This window comes from Aspergillus terreus, genomic scaffold (assembly GCF_000149615.1).
Source record: "Aspergillus terreus NIH2624 scaffold_7 genomic scaffold, whole genome shotgun sequence".
NCBI classification, from domain to species: Eukaryota; Fungi; Ascomycota; class Eurotiomycetes; order Eurotiales; family Aspergillaceae; genus Aspergillus; species Aspergillus terreus.
The window spans coordinates 1,668,258-1,687,922 of record NT_165930.1 but is presented as its reverse complement, the minus strand read 5'-3'; the positions used below and the strand labels follow the sequence as shown (position 1 = coordinate 1,687,922).

Sequence of the window (19,665 nt, the reverse complement as noted above, 5' to 3'; positions counted from 1 at the left end):
CAGATTCCAGGACTTCAGATCGACCAATGTCGAGAGATGACCACGATTTTTGGCATTGAGTTGATCAATCGTATAGCATTCTGGATACCTGACAGGATCCCGTGATATCAAAATCAAAACAAACCGGACTGCCCGGTCGCAGCGGAGTTTCACTTGAGAATGAGGTGGTGGGTGGTAAGAATTGGGAGATTATCGATGATACTAGGCCAATCGTCATGATGATGGAGACGAGGAGGCGATTACTCGCATTCACTAGGTACTCCGTAGGTACCTGGTCAATACTCCCTATTATGAACCAACCGAGGCCAATCATGGGCCTGGTCTGGGCCTGGAAGCCATGCTAGGTAGTTAGCCGGTATCATGAATACCAACGATCTTCATGATGATCAGGCAGTCTCTGTCGGGAGCGGCAGGTGGATGGCGATACATCGGCACCCTGATGATCTTGTCTTTGCCACTTTTTTTCAGCCTTCAGATAGGTACCGGTACCTACTCTGGAGTATACTCCATACAGATCCATTTATAGAGAGACGGAACACTACCGAGCTTCAACGGAAACCTCCGTCAAACATTGGATAGTACCAAAAAGTGCTTGGAGCACCAATATTAGTGAATAATACAGACAAATAACCATGGAATTTCCCCCGGAGCATCCGACTCATTGGCAAGGTGTTACACGATGGGGCCAGCTAACCCCGACGGGCTCCAGTCAAAACCGGATTCCAGGAGGATTACGTATCGTTACGGCGACCGTACCAGCCGGAAACGAGGATGCCAGGAGGGAAACCGTGCCAATTACTGGTTGGATGGCCCACTAATCCACGCCGGCTTCTCCTTTCTCTTGCTCACTTGTGTTGTCCTCCCTGAAACTGGTCGTCCCTTCCAATCTTCCCTCTTCCTTTTTTTTCCCTCTCACCCCCCCTCCCGATCCATCCATTATTATTCCCTCGCTTTCTTCCCTTCCTTTCCCTCCTTCCCTTCGTTTTCCTTCATTCTTCTTCCAGAACGTGCCTGCCTAATCAGTGCGTTTTCGGACCGACCTTGCAAAACTCAAGCTTCTCCTTCGTTGAAGCCTTTCTCCTTCCACTCGTTATTTATCATCGCTTCGCGTCCCATCGTCAGCGTCTCTGCAGTTCTTCCTCATCTTCGACTGTTTCGACTATCTCTACTTAATTGGTCATTGGTAAGCTTCCCCTTTCGGTCTCCTTTCCCTTTGTTTTGGTCCTACTTGGTCTACCCCCCTTTTGTTTGACAATCTCCTTTCCTCATCTTCCTCCCTCGCATTGGTCTGCCTGCAGACGAACAAGCCACTGCCGTTCAAACTCATCGCATTGTCGTCGTCTTCGGTCCTCAATAGACTAACGTCCGACCAGTTGTGCGAAATCACTCTTAGCAATGGCTTTCCTCAAGTACGCGCTTCCCGCCCTCCTGGCCACCCAGGCCGTCTTCGCTGCCGGTGAGTGCACCAATCCATCCACAACAGACCAACACGCATACTAAACCGCTCTAGACTGCGGTGATGGTGATACCATCAAAATCGAGAACCAGTCCGATGCCGACGGCTACTCCAGCTGCAAGACCGTCAAGGGTGACATCGAGGTCAGCGAGCACTACACCGGTGACCTGAACCTGAACGGCGTCCAGGAGATCGATGGCAGTTTGTCCGTCGAGGGTGCTTCCAACATGACCTCCCTGACCGGCTCCAGCCTGGAGTCCATCACCTCCACCTTCAAGCTGAGCGGTCTGACTACCCTCACCACCCTCAGCTTCGGCTCCCTGACCTCGGTCGACAAGATCTCCTTCACCGCCCTCCCCAACCTGCAGACTCTCGACTTCAGCAAGGGTGTCACTGAGGCCACCAGCGTCACCATCACCAACACTGGTCTCACCAGCCTGGACGGAATCTCCCTCAAGCAGGTCGAGACCTTCGATATCACCGAGAACACTCAGCTGAAGACGGTCAACGTGAACAACCTGAAGAACGCCACTGGTCTCATCAACTTCGCCGGTAACCTCGACTCGCTGGAGATTGAGCTGCCCAACCTGTCGGGCGGTCAGAACATGACCTTCCGTAACGTCAGCTCCGTCTCCATTCCTTCCCTCAAGGAGCTCTCCGGTCAGCTCGGTTTCTGGGGTGACAGCTTCACCTCCTTTGCTGCCCCCAACCTGACCGAGACTGGTGACCTGGTCTTCGTCGACAACTCCAAGGTCTCCAACATCAGCATGCCTCAGCTCAAGACCGTCAATGGTGGCTTCCAGATTGCTCGTAACGACAAGCTCTCTACCATCGACTTCCCCAAGTTGGCTACCGTGACCGGTGCCATTGACTTCAGCGGCAAGTTTGACAAGTAAGTTTGCCTTGGTCTGATAATTCAATCGGATCGGTCGCTCACAATTACCAACAGGGCCAGCCTCCCCGCTCTGGAGAACGTCAAGGGTGGCTTCAACATGCAGTCCACTGGCAACTTCAGCTGCGACTCCTTCCAGAAGCTCCACAGCGACAAGGTCATCCGTGGCTCTTTCCAGTGCAAGTCCGACACCGCCAACCCCACCACCAAGGATGGCAGCTCTGGCTCCTCCTCTGGCTCTTCGGCCTCGACCACCAGCGAGGGTGCTGCCCCGATGAACGGTGCCAACATGCCCGTCATGGGTGTTGCCGCCGTGTTCGGTGCTCTGCTCCAGTTCCTGTAAAGACGAATCGATACCAACCTCTTTTTTGCGTGTCTTTTGTTTTGCTCGCTCTTTATGGCTGTGTAGAGTTGCCTAATAAGCACTGGGTGTTGCACTATATTCCAGTACCTTGCAGTTCTTATGATAATAATTGACTCTTTTTGCGAAAATCACTATTGGTGCTATGCAAGCGACCGAACTTGCTTTTATCCACGAGCAAGATACATCGGGCTATGTTTCTGATTCTGGGCAGCATTGTATTCTGTTCATAGACATTCCTTACCAATATTGTTCATGTTGACCTGGCTGCTGTAAGTTGGAGTAACCGATTATTATTCAATCCTGGTGATAGGAAGTATAGGTGTGTGTGTGAATACCTGGATAGTCGTTGATAGCCCTTCGGATCCTCATCAACCGACATAGCTTATTGTCTTCCTGATTCCAAATCTCTACGGAGTCCATCCGGGCAGTATCTGCGGCCGGTCTGCATGGATCCATATTGGGAAACCGGTCTCGCGTCATCCCGATCTCGCGATGTCCACCGCGGCCCGCGAAGGGTATGTGCTGCGTGCAGGTGTTGTCTACGGCGAGCAGATCTCCGTGCCAGCGTCGGTGACTCATCAATTCGCGAGTAGGAGAGAGATTAGTGAAGGTCAAGAGTGGATAGACTGGAGATGGAGCCTTCAAGCCAGGTACATCGCTCTCTATCTATAGGCGAAGGGGCTACTTGACAAATACAGGAGTCTGATAGGTCTTAGGCGACCGTCTAGTTGGTTTAGGAATCACGGCTTGTGACGAGAGGGGCGTGTGTACGTGCGTTCGTCCCACCTGGCTGGTATCCTCGCTCGACCCGTCACTAGCAGCGACCGAGATAGCCCGTGAGAGTGAGGAACGAGACGAGGTGTCTTTTCAGCATTTGATAGAAGACTGGTCGAGATCGTGAGAGCTTCTCTGCATCACCTATCGGCTGGCGACATGTGCGTTGTCAGTACTTTGGTGGATGATACCTACCTCGTTAGACAGGTGAGGGTGTGGTACTGCTGAATCGTTGGGTCTTCTTCGTATCGAGTCGATCTTGGGGAGCAGGTCAGACCCGAGGACCGGGTTCGGGCGTGAGTGGTGGCGGAGGATGAGCCAGTGGTGTGTGCGTGGCGTGGCGCACTAAGAGGCTCGCTATACTCGATTCATACGACGGACTCCATGGAGTCTCCCTGGATATCTGGCGAGGCTGAACTTTGCTCCCCGCACGACGGAGAGGAGGATCTCGGAGTTGAGAGCTAGGGGACGATCGTAACCCTATACATCATGGATGAGGGTCTAGATTGGGGATCCTTGCTATGGGCTGCGATTATTGAAGAGTAAGGCAAAGGTACCTACCTCCTCCGTAGGTAGATAGTCTAGTTCCTAGGATGGAAGAAGATAAGGTAGTACAAATTGAAGGTTATTCTCTGAGGCAAGGTGGCCGCGTTTCATGTTCTATTTTTTGCCTAGTCTATTTGGAATAAATGTCCGACGATATGATAATATGATACATAGAGTACACTCATGCCTTGCATGATGTGTGGATCGATGCCTGAGGTGGCCATGGCCATGGCCACATCGTGTCGAGCCCTAGTGCTAGTCTCCTAACTAGGAGACTAATTCCTGAAGAATTTATTGGAGATCCTCCTCACCGGGCAACTATCGACATCCCACGGCGGGGACCCAATGGACCTGGATCTATAGGCTGCGGATGTCGGATGTGAGATGAGTGTTGGCCTCGCTCCGGACATACCACCTTGTCCCTAGTACCTACCTAGGATCTATCTGCAGCGTACCTCGATCGTTGCGATCGTTGGTCTGGCCTCGACGCCAGTGGCAATATCACGACAGATGGATAGATGCGTGCATGACATCCGTTCTGTCGCATCGACCTTGCATGTCTGCAGAACCCAGTGGCCAACATCGCCTCCCGCCTGAAACATGGCACGTGCACGGGATCTGTAACCTCCCCTCATCCACAGCGACATAGTCTAACTAGTGAGAGCCACTTCGTGCGGTTGAGCAACCCGCGAATCGCATCCCCTTCCCCCCGGTGCGAAGCGCGGGCGGGGACATGGAAGACGCATATCGATGATGGGGGCGGCGGCGGATGCAGTTAGACGCGTTGGGAACCGTTTAGAGTTGGGTAGTCGTTCAAGTAGTCTGGACAGGTAGACTGGCGCATATGATATTCACTCCGTGCTACATGATGAAGGCGAGTTGCAGGCGGCGGACAACGCATTGTTCCCCATTTTCTGACGGGGGCGGCCGCGATCGGGGCGCCCTTTTCTGATATATCATCTCCCGGCGGCGCGGCGTGCCAGGAAGGAGATTTTCGGGCTTTCTAGAGTGTTTTGCCATCGTTCTGTGGGTTTGAGGACGGCTTGTCTTTTGGTTTGGTTATTGGCCGCGGTTGGATCTCGCTTGATTGGGATTGTCCAGGTAGTCCCTGTTCGGGTTCCGGAGTAGAGGCAGGCTTGTCCAGCACATGTCACTCGGAACCTCACGCGTACACACTACACACCCTCTATCGAAGCTTAGGACAAAGTACAGGTGGGTTACAAGCTCCAAGCTATCGTCAGTAGAAGTGCCAGTAGTCGTCTTCGGCCTCTGAAGAGAGATCCCGTTGATGGACGGACAGGCGCCGAGAGGTCTCTACCAGATGGGGGACTCCATGTATACTAGCCAAGCAAGGTTTATTGGTTGTACAAGCACGGCGAGGGACTCTCCCATGATTCCATATCCATTCGTCTTGGTGCGTTCCAGGCCACGATATAGCGGAGAATAACTCACGGCCTCATCGAGGGAGTGGGCTCCCGGCACTTTCCACGCGGTCCGTGAGCAGAGCACCAGATACATAACATAACATGGACCATGGGCTTCCCCGTAACTAGTGACTCGAGTAGAGTTCGGATCGTACCTTTGACGCTGCCAGGAACATGTTCCTGTAGGGTCAGGGTTTCCATTGAGTTCGTGCCTGGACGGGATCAGATCGTGCGAGGGTCGATTCCCACGACAGGGGATTCCTCAGTTCGCGGATGATTTTCCTGTGCGCCGCTCGCGATCTCGATGATGACGAATCGATACATAAACATGGCCGAGAGGGGGGCTTTGCCAGCTCAGCGGGTTGCGATGCTTCGCTTAGGCGCCACGCCTCCACCGGCCGTCGAGTCTAATGTCGCACATCTGCACTGGGGTTGTTAACTGTCAAGCCGCACCCGAAACATGCCAGTAAGGTGGCCCTTTTGGGTAATGGACAGAAAACGGGGACGCCAGCTGAGGCAGTACTACTGGACTAGGACTCGCGGGCGAGGGAAACGTGGGGCGGGCTGGCTGATCCTGGGCGGAATATGACAGATCTTATCCTGTGGCCATGCGATCCACGCTCAACCCCTTGGTATGGGGCTCAACAAGGACTGCTGTCTAGAATATCCTTTCTCGTGGTATGAGTGTCTTCTAGGGACATTGAAGGACATCTTCGGTGGTAGGCTCAATATTCCAGACCCCAGACTTTAGTAACATAAAGTCATGTACCCATCCTGGACCCGTGGCATAACTAATCTGATTCTATTCTTGTCCAGCGAGGATCTTGCAGTTCCTCTACCAGAATCACCGTCCAAGCCACGGTGTTCTCCGCAGCGATCTTGGAGAGGTCATCCCACGAATTCCAAATCACCAGGAAGAATAGTCCAGAACGAACACGCACCTGGGGCTGACAGCCGTCAGGGCCTGCCCTGGTCACTGGGATCTCCCGGCGTCCCAGGTGTCTGGTGCGGACCCTCGGGGCGATGGCGATCAGAGGCAAGTCTGCGTGAGTTTTGACCTCTAGAGCCAAAATAGCTCTGATGGCCCCCCTCGGAGGTCGTCGGTTCTATTGGAGGATCGAGCCATACGAGTTAGTAGTCCCATCGCCATCCATGGTACCTACGACCTCCTCGCAGGAGGCTGTCTCAGGTACTTTTGCTGGATGATGGCAGCGTCCTTGCTTGGTGCTATTTGGCCATCCGCTTCTGCAGCGGCGTGATCGCCTTGGGGGAGTCGGCGTCTGCATTGCTGTGGGGTTCGATGTTGGTTCTCGATTATTGTGTTCTCCATGCCCTTTATTGGTATCTTTGTCATTCTCGAGGAAGAAAACGACGCTGTGCACCTGCCGGATGCCTCCCGATCTGGTCTGCTGCAGTGATTGACGTGGTACAGCTACCTCGCGGGGATCGTCTACGGAGTATACGGAGGACTCCCGGCTGGGTGGGAACCTCCCCAGATAGACTAGACGCTATCGAATAGCCTCAGAGATTCGGGTGTTTGCAGGGGATTGAAGCGGGATTGAGTTTCTGCGAGTGATTCTCACGGGTATGTACGGACCTGCTGGAGATCGACTTGACACCCTGGGATCGTAGTATACTGTATACACATATGTTTCTACTACCTCAGGAAACGAATGATTGCCACCAGCTAAGCGCGGAAGAGGAACCCGTACGCGCTTGTCTGACAATGAAACGTTTTTTTTAGCAGTAGTATTTCTTTTTTTTTTTTCTTTTTTTTTTTTTTTTTTTTTTTTTTTTCGATTGTCAAGTATTGTTAAATGGATGTCCCTTTTATTTTCCCTTTATCCAACGCCACCCCCATAGACTATCCCGGGGATGCAGGCCTTTTGCACATCATCCACACGATCGGACGGCCCATGATCGTTCAGACGCTATTGAGGGCCATGCTGCAAGGGCCCCAGTCCATCGAAGGCGAGACGAAGGGTTACCCCACTGATTCGTCCATCTGGCTGAAGGAGTGGGTGTCCGAGCCCTCGGATTTTGTGATAGAGAGACCGAGCAAAGTACACCCTTCGAACTCTGCCGGAAGCTTCTCATGGCTTCCCCGCGCCCTCATGGTCGTCTGCTTCATGCAGCTGGCAAGGAGAGGCCATCTATCTATCTTCGATCTGTATGTCATGGGCTCGCCGGAGACCACTTCCGTTTCCCTGTTGAGTAGGTGTTGTTCCCACCGATCTACCAGATGATACGTCCGGCTCCAGCTCTGCTCGTCCCGTTCGATCGGAGCGCTTCATCGGAATCTGAGCGCACTGTGCTGCGTTCTCTGTTCAGGGCCCCCTCGTTCGGCCTCTGCAGTCAAGATATAAAACATGCAGCGGATCGCCCCGTCGGTCTGGAGTGCTGTGTGTGTTCTTCATCTCTTCTGTGCCTCGTGGATTGGTTTCACTCTGGTCCTTGCTCTCACCATAGCAACTCCGCCCTTGCCGGTCCCTCTGTTTACGTTTCTATCTATATATACGATAATCGACCCCTTCCTTGCATATCCTCTTTGCACTCCCGCACCGTACATATCCTCAGCCTGTCAACCGTGCTTATATCTTGTCTCACTCGCCCGCATATACATCGCCCTTCATCTACATCCACGGCCCCGTCAGACCCAAAAGTCAGACATACAGACGCAGCCACCGCCTATCCTTATATCCGCCTCACCCTCTTCCCACTCCTCCAAATTATGATGTTCGAGGACGTCAACCAGATGGCCGACGAGATCTCCCAGCGTTGCTCTCTTCCGTGAGTCCGACCTCGCAGCATCCTTGCCTGAAGCTGCATACTGACGAATGTGACAGCGGTCTGCGCTCTCTTTCCAGCGCCCCCAGCCCAGCAGACATGACCGAGGACCGTCGACTACCACCTCTCCCCCGCGTGGAGCCATTGCCGCGGGGTCCCTTTAACCCGTTCAACACCCACGTCTTTGCCCCCAGTCCGCCCAGCTCGCAAGACACCTTCCCCGTCAAGTCCCCCTGGCCCGCCGGCGAACAGATTGTCACGCCGCCCTCCCCCGCCAACTCGGCCGACAGCTCCTGGGCCGAGGCCTACCAAGCTCAGAAGGTCTTTGAGTGGCCTCAGGATCTCTCCTCGGCCGAGCTCCTGAACCTCATCGCCCCCAAGCAGATCAACCGCAAGCCCCCGTTGCAGCAGCTGTGCGGCCGCAAGCGCAAGGGCAGTTTCATCTCGGGCGAGCCCGACGACCAGCGGGAGAAGCACCGGATCGCCGAGGGCAACCGCCGCAAGAACCTGAGCCAGCTGCACCGCGAACTGGACAGCCGCATCCATGACTTCTTCCTGGAGCGCGCGGGCTGGAACCCGTCCAAGAGCCTCCCCGAGTCCAAGGAGCACATCGTGCAGGGCGCCATCTTCCTGATCGACTTTATGCTCCTGATCATCGTGCATCTCATCCGCCAGGAGAACGAGATGCCGCGCCAGCTGTCCGAGAAGCTGCAGCCGCAGGTCCGCTGCATGCAACTGCAACAGCTCGTCGCCAACCTGCAGCAGCAGAACCAGACCGCGCAGCAGCAGCTCAAGGCCGTCAAGCAGGAGAACCAGATGCTGGAGGAGCGCAACCAGGCCCTCGAGCTGCAGCTCAAGACCTACGAGCAGATGTTCCGCTCCCCCAAGACCGAGCAGCCCTCCCCCAAGCCGCTCACCCACCTGCCCGAGGCCAAGCCCCGACACGCGCTGCCGGGCCTGCGCGTCTTCTGCGATGAGATCGCCGCCAGCAGCCCCGAGTCCGCCCGCATGGAACCCCTCCACACGGGCACCTCGCAGTCCTTTGGATCGACCTATCTCAGCCACACCCCTCCCCTGACCGGACCGTCGTCGCCGGTGTTTACCTCCTCAGCGTACTCGGTCCCGACCTCGCGGCGCCAATCGGTGAACCCGATGCCGTGAGGACCACCTAAGGGTGATCACGATTCATTGTTAGACTGGGGTGTTGTGGAGTTCCTATAGACTGGCGACTTGGGTTTTCTTTTGTTCCTGGCATAGCGTGCGCACTGTACATTGTCCATGTATGAATGGGATGGGTCGTGAACGTGCCCTACTGGCGCGGTGGACTTGAGGCGCACTGGGGGCTGATTTGTACATCAACGGGAAAAGCGCGTGTTTTGATCCAGTGCATTGGGGTGGTGTCATTCCTTGATCTGAGGTTTACTATGTATAATTTCCTGTTCGATTGTTCATATGGGGTTTATGGGTGGCGCACTGTTTGATAGCAATATAGACCAAGTGATTTCGGTGATTGTCACTCTCTACCTATGGACCCTGTACAGGCTGATATGAGCGTAATGAAAATACCTGATGTAAACTTGGCGTATTGAACGGTGCAATTGGGAGGTTTTGATAGGTGGCCTGTGCCAAGGAGACCCTGAAACCAGCTGTCACTCGATCGACTCCATGAAGTTGGATGGAATCCTTAGGTTGATAAAACAAAGAGAGAGAGAGCATTATTATCAAGATGCGCTATTATTTATCATTCAATGTGTGTTCTATCCATTACCAACAATGAACCAATGTACTATACCTAGGTATACTCGTAGAACGACGGAGCTATAAAAAGCAACGGATCCAACCCCAAGACTTCTGGACCGTGTGACCGTACCGTATCGTACCCGTTATCTGCCTTACGTAAGGTCCATCGTGGTCTCTCGCTCACTCGAACCAGCAGTCGATCGTGCATTTCTCTTCTTCTCTCTCTCCTGTCTCATCGGCCTCGTCCATTCGTTCGTTTGGTCCTTTTTGTTTTCTTCCTGGGCTGGCATCGTGCCGCCGTCTTCCGCAGTCGGACTTCTCCTGAACCTCCAGCCGCCTGGACTTTTTCCCTCAATAACCCTTTTTCCTTCTCCGGGCGATCGCTGGTTCCCTCTCCCTCCTCCCCCCTTCTCCGTTGACTTCCGCTCTATCGCAATCGACCTCGTCGCCAGCCTTCTTCTACGTGCAGTGAACGTAACCGACTGACGACATCGAGTTCGATCCTCTCCCTGCGCTTTGTCCACGCCGCTGTCCCGCCGCCTCGACCGGAATCGGCCGCTCCTTTTCCTCCGTGAAACAATCTTCATCGATCTCGACCGTGAGACGTGTGAACGACCGTACATCTTCCGGAGGATTGTCGCCTATCCTGGGCGTCGACGGATTCTAATACCTTAGCCTCTTTTTGCTTCGTTAATATTTGCCCCTTTTCAGTTCAACCCCCATCTGGCGAAAATGCTTCTTCCCAAGGGTGGTGTAACGTGGAAGTCGGCCAAGGCGAGACTGCCTCCATGGAGGGCCGTGTTGGTGCTGGTGACGCGCACGCGATTCCTCGTCTCGCTGGCGATTACCGGTCTCTTAGTGCTGTTCTGGCGCGGCATTAGCCGTTCGGCTTCGGAGATGCAAAGGTGGGTGTTGTCTCGCCCTCAAACGATGTCTCGCGTCGATCTTCGGCCGCGATAACCTCGCGTTCACTCTCATACTGACAGTCGACTGCTCCAGCTTCTACTGCTATGGCCCCTCCAAGTCGCCGATGGAAATGAGCATGAACGAGATGGTCGAGTGGAATGCCCACCTCCAGACCCCCGTGATCTTTAACCACCACCAACCCTACGAGGTGAACTCCAGCACGATCGAGGAAGTCGACCTCAACCCCATTGGTTCCACCGCCCAGGCCGTCTCCAACTCCGAACGCGTCCTCATCCTGACCCCGCTGAGAGATGCCTCCCCGTATCTGTACAACTACTTCGACCTGCTCTACAAACTTACCTATCCGCACCACCTGATCGACCTGGCTTTCCTCGTCGGCGACAGCAGGGATGATACCCTGGCTGTTCTTACGTCTGAGCTGAACCGGATCCAGGCGCAGGGCGGCAAGGTTGCTTTCCGCTCGGCCACCATCGTGCGCAAGGACTTTGGCGCCGAGACGGAAATGAACGTCGAAGACCGACACTCGTTTGCTGCCCAGGGGCCTCGTCGCAAGGCTATCGGCCGTGCACGCAACTACCTCCTGTACTCGGCCCTGAAGCCTGACCACTCGTGGGTTTACTGGAGAGATGTCGACATCTCCGACAGCCCCGAGACGATCCTCGAGGACTTTATGGCCCACGATCGGGACATCCTCGTTCCCAGTATGTTATAGACACATGTCATTGACCTGCAGTATGCTAATCTCGTATAGACATCTGGTTCCATCGCTATCGCGATAATGTTGATATCGAGGGTCGCTGTATGTTCAAGAAATCCTTACCCTGAACTTCCCATTCTAACTTGAGCAGTTGACTACAACTCGTGGATCGAGTCCGACAAGGGACGCCGTCTGCGCCAGACCCTGGATCCTGACGTCGTCCTGGCCGAAGGATACAAGGAGTACGACACTGGCCGCACTTATCTCGTTGGCATGGGTGACTGGAGAAAGAACAAGGACGAGGAAGTTGAGCTGGATGGCATTGGTGGTGTCAACATTCTGGTCAAGGCCGATGTCCACCGTACCGGTATGTGATTCCATATTCCATATCTAGTCCCACGTGGCTTGTCTGACATACCTTCAGGAATCAACTTCCCCGCCTACGCCTTTGAGAACCAAGCCGAGACGGAAGGATTCGCCCGGATGGCGAAGCGCGCAGGATACGGAGTGTACGGTCTGCCCAACTACGTTGTCTGGCATATCGACACCGAAGAGAAGCCCGGTAACCTCGGAGATCGTAAGGCGTACTAAGCTCCTACCCCGAGGTGGCCGGTGACTCTGATCGGCCGTTTCTTTACCGCATCTCTGCAATCCGCTACGAAATACCCATCTCCCGTGTATATCCGACGCATCGTGTTCGGTTCGGGGTCTTCCCATTGATGTCTTAATTATCTTTCTTTTCGTGTTTTGCATTCTGTGATCGGACGTTCGAGACGGTATCTCACGCTCCGGTAATTATCTTCTTCGTGTTGCGTTTTCTAGGGATCATACTGCTTTTTGTTGGCGTATGGGAAAGTGTGTTAGCGGTATCGAGGCTCATAGATGCACGGTTATTTGCGCTCTCGGCCTGGTCGCCTGCAGGCCCAGCCGTGCTCCTGTTCCACGCAGACGATGGATTAGGCCGTGCGATGGGTCTGCAGAGATCTAGCAGACCGGCAGGGCGATAGGTGTTGGCGTCTGTTGTACATACATATATAGGCTGCAAATTGTTGGGTGCTGATTGTGCGTCTGTAAACAAATACTGAGTGTGCTAGATGTAGTACAGACGGAGTAGGAGTCTGCATCCCCGGATAAGACCTCAATCTCGCCAGTTCCCCACTTGTCCCCCCACGTTATATTCCATCCGGACTTCTTCCACCGACTCCAGACTGCCATTCTCCCTCTCTCCATCCTACCCTGTCCTACAATTCTACCACCATGGCCCCCAAGAACGAATACCTCTGCATCCTCCCCGACAAGCCCGGCGCGCTGCAGAAGCGTCTGGAAGTCCGCCCGTAAGCCAGGCACCCCTCCTTTCCCATTCTTCCGTTTCAACACTCGAATCCAGCCCCAATCCGATGAGATCCTGGATAAAGAAGATCCTGGATCCCAGCTAACATAACGACAGACAACATCTAGAGGGCGTGAAACCCCTCGTGGAAAACGGCTCGATCGTGGTGGGCGGTTCGTTACCCCGCCTGTCCCTGTCCCAGGAACATCAATGCACAGGATGAAACCAAAGGGAGTGTCTGACAAACGAATCGATAGGAGCCATGTTCGACGAACACCCCGCCGCGGGCCAGACGCCCTCGTTCAAGGGGAGCATGTTGATGGTTGTTGCGGAGAGTAAGGAGGAGGTTATGGAGCTGATCCGGAAGGATATCTACTCGACGAGTGGGGTGTGGGATCTGGAGAATTGTCAGGTTATTCCGGTGGGTTTTCTTCCTTCTTCCAGTATCCTTGGGTTTTGTTGTCGTCTGCGTCTTGGTCCCGGCTGATGTGGGTGTAGTTCAAATCTGCTGTGCGTGTGGGTCTTTAGATGGCTACTTGATTATCTACGCAGAGGATATAAGGAATAAAGCATCTGTCCAGTGTCGATGTCTTGCTTAGCTGTGTGTTGGAGGTTCATCTAAAACTAAATTCTACGCGGCCACCGAAAGTGTAGGTATCTACAGACCAGATCGAGTTATGTACAGTTGATGCCGATTACAGCTTCGCCTTGGGCGTCAGCATCGCCTCGGCGACCTTACGGCGTTGGATCTTGCCCGTGGCCGTCTTTGGGATCTGAGGGACGATCCAGATCTGGCAAAGTCAATACTTGTCTTCCACACAACGAACGAAACATACCTGCTTGGGTGTCTTGAATTTGGCAAGCTTCCCAGCCACCCACGCCTTCAATTCCTCCTCGGTGGCTCCGCCCGCGTTCTTCAGGACAACAGCCGCCCCAATGTCCTCGCCGTAGTGGCCTTCATCCGGAATCGCGAAGCAGACCGCTTCCCCGACCTTGGGATGGGCCAGCAGCGTGTTGTCCAGCTCAATGGGGCTGATCTTCTCGCCGCCCTTGTTGATGAGCTCTTTGATGCGGCCCGTGATGATCACGTAGCCGTCGGGATCCTTCTTGCCCTGGTCGCCGGTGCGGAAGAACCCATCCTTGGTGAACGAGGACGCGTTCGCCGCCGGGTTGTTCAGGTACCCCTTGGTCACGTTCTCGCCGCGCACGCAGATCTCCGCCTCTGCACCCTGGGGCACTTCCTTGCCCTCCTGGTCCAGGATCTTAACCTCGACGCCCTGACCGATGCCCACGCTGCCGGGCTGGCGCTTGGCCGGCGGCAGCGGGTTGCTGGTCATCTGGTGCGCGGCCTCGGTCATGGCATAGGCCTCCAGAACGGGCGCATGGAACGTCTTCTCCAGATCTTGGAAGGTCTTCGGCGACAGCGGGGATGAACAGGAGCGGATGAACCGAATCTCCGGGATCGGGTTCGGCAGCGGCGTCTTGAGCAGAATCTGGTGGATGGTCGGCACAGCCGTGTACCAGTTTGCCTTGTGGGTGACGAAGTCGGCCCAGAATTCCGAGGCAGAGAACTTGGACGGCACGATCACGGAGCCACCAGAGGCGAGGGGCGCCAGGAAGGCAGCCAGTAAACCGTGCACGTGGAACAGAGGCATCACCAGCAGCGTCCGATCCCGCGGAGTCAGCTGGTAGGTGGTCTGGATGTTTCCTGGACATTGTCAGGACAGGACTTGGGGAAAATTAATCCTTAGGACTTACTCATGGTTGTGGTGAGGTTTTTGTGGGTGAGTGGGACCTGATTTGTTTAGCTGGACATGCTTTGATAGAACTATACGAATTCTGGGAGCAAGCGGAAGAGCTTACAGCCTTGGGCCGGCCGGTTGTGCCACTCGTGTGTAACACCAGGGCAACGTCATCCTCCTGGGCCTGTTCAACTGGCACTCCGGTGTTCCTGGCCAGTTTTCCGCGTTCCTTCATATTGAGGACCACCTCGGAGCCATTCCAGTAGCACTCTGCGATGGCCGCGTTGTACTTTTGCGCGGCGCGCACGGCGGGGCCGTTCTGCCGATACGCCCCCTGGGGGATCAGCACGAGGGTGGAGTTGAGGTCCTCGATATAGAACTCAAACTCATCCTGCTTGTACGCTGGGTTCAGGGGGGCGGCGATGGCCCGTTGCCACGAGGCTCCGAGGAAGGCCACGATGAACTCGTACGAGTTGGCTAACGCGAACGATACGGCTCCCCCATGACCGACCCCCACTCGCGCGAGTTTCGCCTGGAAATCAGCGACGTGGGCGTATAATTGCTTGTAGGAGACTGTTAGGGGGGAAGGCTTCTGGGGTACCACAACGGCGACGTCCGGGCTCTCGGACGAGAAGGATCGAGCGAGAGTACTCATCGTGAGAGTGGCGTGATGCTGCAAGAAGTGTACGGAGAGGAAGAATCTGGGGAGGGTGGAGGAAATCTGGGGAGAATGAGGAGAAAGGATGGGAGGACCAGGAGAGGAAGAGGAGCCATGGCGGCAACAATTGCGTAATGACGATAATGGGACTCCCCGTAGATTGGAGTCGGTTAGGTCCAGTACGGAGTACTGCCTACATAGAAGGAATGCCGGCGTCTTCCTACCCGAGCCTTTTCCGGACCCGCTTCTCATTCGCCGCGCCCCACTCTGCGTGCCTCGATGGCGGGAAGCTTGTTTGTCATTGGCTGACTCAGCCAACGGTCACCAGATTGCAAACACTGCAAACATCTCCCATCCATCATGGCCGCTCACTGCATGATCTGGGTACCGTACTACTACACCTCTTCAATGCCCTATCCCACGCAACATGACGTCCGATTCTACTCCCGCTAAACCCGGGGGCATGCTCTCCCTCTACGCCAATCTTCTCGACCCGGAGAGCTCGACTGCCCCCGGTACCATCTCTCGTGCTCCTGTGGTCTTCAAACAAGCCGACGCCGACTCCCCGGCCGATGATTCTGCGGCAAAGAAGCAACAGCTCAGTTCCGGTAGATCTCATGCCCTTGTTCTCTTGTGTATCTGAGTGCTTGTCATGCGTGCACATCTTTACTGAATTGATTGGCGGTTGATTGCTCACATGCCATGACTTGTTCTGTTCGATCTTTAGCTTCCCTTCGATTTCAGCCTACGAAAAGACCGCAACTCGCTGCGCAGAAACCCAAATCGAAGCCCACATTACCTAAGGCAGCGCCCGCCGCGGTGCCTCCTGCTGCCCCTGTCAAGACTAGCCTGGCCGATTGGGCGGCAACCGAGGACGACGATGTCAACGGCTTCTATGCCGGTCCGAAAAGACAGCGAGGCGGTCGCAAGAAGCGCAAGAAGAACCGGGATGTCCGAGAGTTTATACAAAACTGGGACGACATCTATGACCCGTCGCGACCCAACAACTACGAAGAATATAAGCATAGCGATGAGCAGATTGCCGAAGTGCGCGAGTGGAAAGACCTTTTGTATGCGCATCGCATGGCGCACTCGCCTAGTCAGGACTCGTATAGTGACGCAGAGCGCGGTCGACCGATGATGAATCGTGAGTCTTTCTGCGTACAGCGCATCGATATTCACAAACTAATCATCATGGCGACAGGTCAATTCGCGCCGCCGAGTAGTTTCGCACCACCCCCGAATCTCAATGACATGCCGCCGGAGCCTCCTGTTACCGACCAAGATGCTCCATCGGGAGAGGATGCTTTTGCGCGGCGTGCTCGTTTGTCCGGCTTGCAACCCGACTCAGCCGTTTCTGATACCGTGCCCCCTCCGCCGCCTCCTGAGGAACCACCGGCTCGTGTCCCTGATGATCCTACCGGAGAAGACGCCTACAAACGGCGCCTGCAAATGTCGGCTGGGGCGCAGCCAACACCCCCTCCCTCATCCACTCCGTTGGCGGCCATGCAACCCGCCTCCGCGACGATATCTCGAGCTCCTGTCAGGTACACTTTACCTCCTGCCCCGGCGGACATCCCTGCATCGGAAGCAGAGCTCGAAGAAGTGTTTGCGAAAGAGGAGCCTGTGGAAGCGGATGCGGAGGAGGACGGCCAACGCTCCCTCCGGCCAGGACAGAAGGGCTTCGCGGAGCGATTGTTGGCCAAATATGGATGGACAAAGGGGTCTGGCCTGGGTGCGACAGGATCTGGTATCGTCAAACCGTTACAAGTCAAGGTGGAAAAGCAGAAGAAACGGCCGGACTTCGAGGGTGGTGGCTTTGCTACTCCTGCTGGCAGGGGTAAGATCATTGGCGGTGCCAAAAAGCAAGAGGATGAAGGCAAGTTTGGCCGGATGAGTGAGGTGATCATCTTGAAGGGGATGCTGGATGGAATGGATGTGGATGCAGAGCTCGAAGGGGGGTTGATGCAGGAGATTGGAGAAGAGTGTTCGGAGAAGGTAAGCCGTCATGCCCCGGATCTCTTCGGTTGTAGGACTGTTTCTAACGGGTACAGTACGGCAATGTTGAACGTGTCTACATTTCTCGAGATTCTGCCGCTCCCATACCGGTATTCGTCAAGTTTACGAATCAACTTTCTGCCTTACGAGTGAGTTTATCTTATGGAGATTTTCAGATCATTGGAATTGACAAGTGCACAGGCTGTGAATGCTTTGGAAGGACGAATATTTAACGGGAATCCGATAACAGCTCGGTTTTTTGATGCACATAAATTCGAGCAAGGCGTCTATGAAGAATAAGCACGCAGGAGCAGGGCCAATACAAGCAATTCCATAATTGGATGACGTTATGATCATGGTGGCATGGCTTGGTGTATCAGGTTGGTTCCGAGCGCCGTCTGCGGTAGTACACTGGACTTGTTAGAACGCAATCGTGTCGAGGAAGGTCACCGCGTCCATGTTAAAGCCCTCTATGTCAGTGTCGTCAAGCAGTCTGTCATCATGGTTACCGTCACTGTTGGGTAAAACCTGTTCTTTGGGTATATCGCCCCCACGAATATTGGCTGTGCTGGCTGGCTTTTTAGTAAGATGTTTCCTCTCCTGACAGCTGCCACATCTCCCAATCATTGGAAGATTGATGTACTCAGAGATGGAACAGTCATACCCACGCTCTACAGCTCTCTTGCATGCAATGTACTGTTGGAAAGCGGTGCTTGGGTGGTGACAGAGGGCGTGATACCAGTTGATTCTGTAGCACATTGTGAGTCAGTTCTCTTTGTATTGCTGAGTTGGCAACGATTCAGAATGAGAAGAATGTGATAGCAATGTAACTTTTCTCTAATCTTCCTTTTTATATATAACCATCTGCCCAGGCGTTTACTAGCGGAGAATACCGTTATCAAACGGCTTTGTCCTTGTTGGACAGGATGTTCCCTTTATGTCTTGTTTCAGATGACATTTCCCTGGCCTGATAAACAATTGAATATTGTCTTACAGACCATTATTTATCTCTCACACTTTCTCCTGTCTCCTGTCTTTGAGGTTATAGACTGTGATGCCTTATGCATGTCATTGTTGGTCACATGACTGATAGGAACACAAGACTGATCATTGGCTGTGGGGCATCAAACCAGATCCATGCATTCAACTCCAGCCTCACTCATTCAACTTCCCTTGACAACCTTCCTCTCACTTCCTCTCGCTTCTTTCGCTTCTTTCGCTTCTTTCGCTTCTTTCGCTTCTTTTGCTTCTCTCTTCCCGACTCTTCTTCTACTCAGTTACCTCCACCTACAACACTTTCCTCCTCACTTACTCACTTCCCTTGACAATCTTCCTCTCACTTTCTCTCGCTTCTTTCGCTTCTCACTTCCCGCCTCTTCTTCTACTCGGTTATCTCCACCTACGATACTTTCCTTCACACATACTCACTTCCCGACGATCCATCACCATGTCTCTGTGCCAGAACCGCTTAACAGAAGAAAGGTATGCCAAGCAGCGCGCAACATACTGTGCCACTTAGGCTCTGATCCAGCGCGCAAATACTGATCTCACCCGTCACCTTGTAGAAAGCAATGGCGCAAAGATCACCCATTCGGGTTTTATGCCAAACCGCATCGGACCCCCCAGGGCGTCCTGGACCTGAAGCGCTGGGAGTGCGGAATTCCGGGAAAAGCTCAAACGATCTGGGAGGGTGGCCTGTTCAAACTCGATGTCATTTTTCCTGACGGTGAGTATCTGTCGATGTTCTCTTTGTGCTCTGTCGCATTTGAGGCCAGTGACTGACGCATTTTCTTGTGGTAGAATATCCGACAAAGCCCCCCAAATGTACGTCTACCCGTCTCTCCGTGCTGCGAACATGAAGCCGAGCCCCCGTGCCCTCTGCTGCTGTTATGTGGTGAGCCTGTTGGGGGATATCCGCTGACTGTCACAGGCAAATTCGTCCCTCCTCTCTTCCACCCGAACGTGTACCCTTCCGGCACCGTCTGTCTGTCGATTTTGAACGAAGAAGAAGCCTGGAGGCCTGCCATTACCATCAAGCAAATTCTGCTCGGTATCCAGGACCTCCTCGATGACCCGAACCCAGAATCTCCGGCGCAGGCAGAAGCGTACAATCTGTTCCGCAAAGACCGCCCCGCATATGAAAGACGCGTTCGACAGGTTGTGAGAGAAAACCCTGCTCTTTAAAACATCCCAGAGAAGAGATGATACCAAGATGGCAACTGTTATGGTGATGTTTGCACGGTTTTCTTTCTTTTTTCGACACGGTGTTCAGGCGAAGGCATTTCCTGGCGGCTGCAGCGGCCCGAGGCTCATACCCACGTTGAGACGGA

The 19,665-nt window shown here is 54.2% G+C and overlaps 6 protein-coding genes across 6 annotated transcripts; 5 read left to right on the top strand and 1 right to left on the bottom strand.

Annotated features, from left to right (window-relative positions):
* Positions 1-1,395: 1,395 nt before the first annotated feature.
* On the top strand, positions 1,396-2,691 carry ecm33 (GPI-anchored protein Ecm33; the record flags this gene model as incomplete). The annotated part of the gene is made up of 3 exons (XM_001214727.1): positions 1,396-1,456; positions 1,511-2,348; positions 2,406-2,691. The coding sequence occupies 3 exons, from the start codon at positions 1,396-1,398 to the stop codon at positions 2,689-2,691; spliced, it is 1,185 nt and encodes a 394-aa protein (XP_001214727.1).
* A 5,499-nt stretch (positions 2,692-8,190) lies between these two features.
* Positions 8,191-9,404, top strand: ATEG_05548 (putative HLH DNA binding domain protein; the record flags this gene model as incomplete). Its single annotated transcript, XM_001214726.1, has 2 exons — positions 8,191-8,246; positions 8,303-9,404. 2 exons carry the CDS (start codon positions 8,191-8,193, stop codon positions 9,402-9,404), a joined length of 1,158 nt encoding a protein of 385 aa, XP_001214726.1.
* Positions 9,405-10,715: 1,311 nt separating this feature from the next.
* Positions 10,716-12,198, top strand: ATEG_05547 (ANP1/MMN9/VAN1 family protein; the record flags this gene model as incomplete). Its single annotated transcript, XM_001214725.1, has 5 exons — positions 10,716-10,888; positions 10,983-11,611; positions 11,662-11,709; positions 11,759-11,974; positions 12,032-12,198. The coding sequence occupies 5 exons, from the start codon at positions 10,716-10,718 to the stop codon at positions 12,196-12,198; spliced, it is 1,233 nt and encodes a 410-aa protein (XP_001214725.1).
* A 1,434-nt stretch (positions 12,199-13,632) lies between these two features.
* On the bottom strand, positions 13,633-15,334 carry ATEG_05546 (acyl--CoA ligase; the record flags this gene model as incomplete). Its single annotated transcript, XM_001214724.1, has 4 exons — positions 13,633-13,728; positions 13,774-14,645; positions 14,696-14,732; positions 14,801-15,334. The coding sequence occupies 4 exons, from the start codon at positions 15,332-15,334 to the stop codon at positions 13,633-13,635; spliced, it is 1,539 nt and encodes a 512-aa protein (XP_001214724.1).
* A 430-nt stretch (positions 15,335-15,764) lies between these two features.
* ATEG_05545 (putative G-patch DNA repair protein (Drt111)) lies at positions 15,765-17,635 on the top strand (the record flags this gene model as incomplete). Its single annotated transcript, XM_001214723.1, has 4 exons — positions 15,765-15,945; positions 16,065-17,335; positions 17,392-17,484; positions 17,537-17,635. 4 exons carry the CDS (start codon positions 15,765-15,767, stop codon positions 17,633-17,635), a joined length of 1,644 nt encoding a protein of 547 aa, XP_001214723.1.
* Positions 17,636-18,782: 1,147 nt separating this feature from the next.
* Positions 18,783-19,519, top strand: ATEG_05544 (E2 SUMO-conjugating protein UBC9; the record flags this gene model as incomplete). Its single annotated transcript, XM_001214722.1, has 4 exons — positions 18,783-18,817; positions 18,901-19,061; positions 19,136-19,159; positions 19,266-19,519. 4 exons carry the CDS (start codon positions 18,783-18,785, stop codon positions 19,517-19,519), a joined length of 474 nt encoding a protein of 157 aa, XP_001214722.1.
* Between the last annotated feature and the right edge of the window lie 146 nt (positions 19,520-19,665).